The sequence below is a fragment of the Adiantum capillus-veneris genome, chromosome 11 (assembly GCF_014529385.1).
Source record: "Adiantum capillus-veneris isolate H3 chromosome 11, ASM1452938v2, whole genome shotgun sequence".
Classification (NCBI taxonomy): Eukaryota; Viridiplantae; Streptophyta; class Polypodiopsida; order Polypodiales; family Pteridaceae; genus Adiantum; species Adiantum capillus-veneris.
Genome location: NC_140941.1, coordinates 24474563 through 24478108, shown reverse-complemented (window position 1 = coordinate 24478108; position 3546 = coordinate 24474563). Strand labels below are relative to the sequence as shown.

General features: G+C 44.9%; 1 protein-coding gene across 1 annotated transcript; it reads right to left on the bottom strand.

Annotated features, from left to right (window-relative positions):
• Nucleotides 1–876: 876 nt before the first annotated feature.
• On the bottom strand, nucleotides 877–2653 carry LOC147447006 (uncharacterized). Its single transcript, XM_086524228.1, has 2 exons — nucleotides 2017–2653; nucleotides 877–1795 (listed from the first exon to the last, which is right to left on the bottom strand). The coding sequence occupies exons 1-2, from the start codon at nucleotides 2488–2490 to the stop codon at nucleotides 1331–1333; spliced, it is 939 nt and encodes a 312-aa protein (XP_086380354.1). The 5' UTR covers nucleotides 2491–2653; the 3' UTR covers nucleotides 877–1330.
• Nucleotides 2654–3546: the final 893 nt, after the last annotated feature.

Here is a 3546-nt window from a genome sequence, read left to right as displayed (position 1 = left end):
TGTTGTATCTTTTGTATCTAGTGTACATGCCTTCTCATGTTTAGGGTCTCTGTAGACATTTAGTGATTAATATTGATAGATTGCAAAATTGTGAGCATCTAAACCCTTGTTTCTTGGTCTACCTCTCTCCCTTTCTGCTTTTCCACCTTTCTTCCTCTACCTCCACTTCTCTTCCACTTTATGCCTCTATGCTAGTCTTTCTTGACTTCTCTTTGTCGTTATCCAAGGCCTCTATTTCTATCTTTCTTCACCTTTTGAGTTTATTTCTTTCCTCTCTATCTATCAACATATCTGTATCAATACCTCTCTCCACCTGCCTTTATACCTCTCTACCTCTAACTCTATCTATCTGCCTACCTTATTTATCTCAATCTTTATCTAATGTGTCTATGTACATCTCTATTTGCCTGTCTTTCTACCCCTCTACTTTCACCACCACCTCTAACCACCTACCTCTATCTCTATTTGTACCTACCCCTCTATCTAGCTCTAACATGTCCACCTACTTTATATCTATATGTCTCTCTATCTACACCTATCTCTACCTCTACATATATCTATCTACCTTTATGTATGTGTGTGTGTGTGTGTGTGTGTGTGTGTGTGTGTGTGTGTGTGTGTGTCTTCTTGTTAAATTATTGGTAACGATTTAATGATCATTTATAAAGTCTAAAAAGCATGGTCAAAATCTCAAATTCCCACTATTACCCACACCACTAACAACTAAAGACTAAAGGGTTATAAGCTTAGCGAATAATCGAAAAGTGTATTTTTGAGGAAAAATAGCTTTTGAGAAGGATTTTCTAATTAGCCTCATTGTTGAAGGCTGACAAGCAATTAGTTGGAACAAGTAAAAATTGGATTCCTCAACCAACCATGCTCTTTTTACACTACATGTGATTGGTCAATATATGTATCGATCAATAGAGTATTGATGTCTAGGTATATGGATCAATGAAATATCAACAAGATATGAAAGGGGAAAATTTTGTGATTACATGTAGGAGAATAATTACTTCCTTGTGTATTCATATGCGTCTCTTTCTCTCTACGGATGATTTCCTTGATAATGGTGATTATCGTGTGATTGAGCTGGCTTAGTACAATAAAGCCCTTTTATCTTCTAATCAAGTGAATTAAGCAACAATCTGCAATCAAGCATTGCTCAATGATTTTGTACATAAATTCAAAACCATAGTGAGGGAGATATATGTACACAATAACGTTCCTCGTGGTTCCAAAATGATAGTAAGTCTTGCATCTACACGTTGATTTGGAACCTACTAGTTAGACAATTTACGATGGTATCATTCATGACTTAGCCACAGTCTCAAGTTCCTAGCTCCCATGGCCAATCCATGCCAACATGATGAACGTTGTTTGTGAATGGTTGCTCTTCTAGGACAAGGTCATGAGAATGCATATTGTTATAAGCTAAGATGGCCAAACCTTGTTGAGCAGCAAGAATCTCTTCCATGCTCCAATCGCGTGGAAGACACGCGTACTCCAAGTCATCTAAATTGTTGCTGTTATAAGCACTGACATCTTCGTGATTCATTGAAGTGGAGTTTTGAGAAACACTATAATCAGAACAACTTGGAGAGGATTGTCCAACATGGTTACTAAGGGTGGTAGTCTTCTTGTCATTTGTGAACACATCCTTTTTGGATGGTAATTCTCCCTTTAAACTGTCATCATCTTTGATCACAGCAATAGAAGTATGTTTAATTGATAGCATTCCATCCTTGAATGTTCCATTCTTAGCATGCTCGAGCTCTGATGTCAACTGTGCCACCTGAATTAGGACATGATTAATGCTTAAGTATTGTGTTAGATTAACGTGAAGAGAGCAAAGGAACAAAGTGAATAATGCAAAGAACATGTAGCTTCTGTAGCTCTTATGGAAACCATGGCTTTTGAGCCTTTCTTTGCCTGCTTTTAATATCAGATGAAGATGAAAAATGCTGTTTCTTTCCTTTTTATTTGAGAGAGTAAGAGAGGGAGGCGGGTTCGAACCTGGGCCTTGAGCCGGTGGGTCTCGGCAAGGAGAGAATGGTAATGGGAGGACAGGGTGGCGAAATCGAGCTCCAGCTGCTTGCTCTTAGAGCGAGCGCGGCGGTTCTGGAACCAGATGGCCACCTGACGCGGCTGCAGGCCCAGCTGCTCTGCCAGCTCCACCTTGCGCTCTGGCTCCAGCTTCGCCTCCTCTGCGAAGCTGGCCTCCAGAGCTCGCACCTGCTCAGCCCGCAGCCTCTTGATCCGCTTCACCCCACCACCCAGTCCGCCCGTCGCCTCCAAGTCTGGCTCGCCCGCAGCCCACAATGCCGCCCACAGTTTGGCCCTCTCTTCGTCCGCCTCCCCTTCCCTAGTCGCCCCCTCCCCCTGAACTATCATATGACTTCCCATTCTGAGAGGCGGCCCTTTTTCTCCTTCAAGTGTACCCCTCCACCCCACGACGCCGTAATTAGGCAATGCGCCCATCGACATCATTAATCGCCTCGGAGCTGAGCTTTGAAGCCCTTTTTGACAGTAAAAGGCTAAGCCTCTAAGGTTTTGCTGTCTTGGCCACAGATCAGACCTGGCACTGGCAGCAGGCCGCAGAAGCGAATTGCAGATGGTCAGCAGCTGCTCTCGCGACGAACGTGCACACCAAGTGGCGGGGGGACCCGGCCAAGGTATAAGGGCGACTTTATTATATGTGCATGCAAGAGAGCCGTACTGAAGAAGCTTCAAGAGCCAGCTCAGCTTTATCTCTCTCTACTGAACGATCACACAAGAGTGTCTCTCTCTCTCTCTTCCAAAGGGTCCTTTTTTTCACACCTATCTGTCGCTCTTTCTTTCACACACGCACGCCATCTCTCTCTCTCTCTCTCTCTCTCTCTCTCTCTCTCTCTGTGTGTGTGTGTGTGTGTGTGGGAGCCTTCTTGGGCTAGTGGGAATAGAATTGATGAGAAATTCCTTACGCTTGAAACACAACGACGGCCTTAAAGGCTGCTCGCGTAACCGTGACCCTCTCTAACCGACCACAGCCGGTGGCAGCTGACCTGCTCAGTGCTCCCGCTGCGCCGGAGACTGAGGGGCTCGGGCGCCCGCCGGCGCAAGAAACGCGCCCACGAGATTCCGCGCCATGCATTTGATAGCTCAAAAAAATGCATTTCATGCGTTAACCGGCTATGGTCCGTAGCCTGCACCGCCTGTTTCCTCTCTACCCACCCAGCTTGACCGCGTCCCCCCTGCCGGTACAAATGGCGTGTCCCCCGGTTGCTCACGTCACCCTTTGTAACAATGCGAGTCCGTTAGAGTCGACCCATTCTTCACCACATTCACACCTGCATCTCTTGGCCCGTCTCTTGAGCCAAATTGTCTCTTTGTGGCCAAAGCTCTAATATGAAAGAAGATGCACTTTTGATGTAGAACGATAGTCACTACCCTTAAAGTGAGAGAACAATTGATACACCAAGTGCAAGAACTAGAGTGCATCGTTAGCTGCGTTCGTATCGAATTAAGATTAAATAAAATATCAAAAACTATATATGCCATTTCAGC

Coding starts and splice junctions, on each gene's coding strand:
- LOC147447006 (XM_086524228.1), bottom strand. CDS start 2,490: ATGATGTCGATGGGCGCATTGCCTAATTACGGCGTCGTGGGGTGGAGG. Junction 1,796..2,016: donor CCCACCGGCTCAAGGCCCAG/GTTCGAACCCGC, acceptor GTCCTAATTCAG/GTGGCACAGTTGACATCAGA.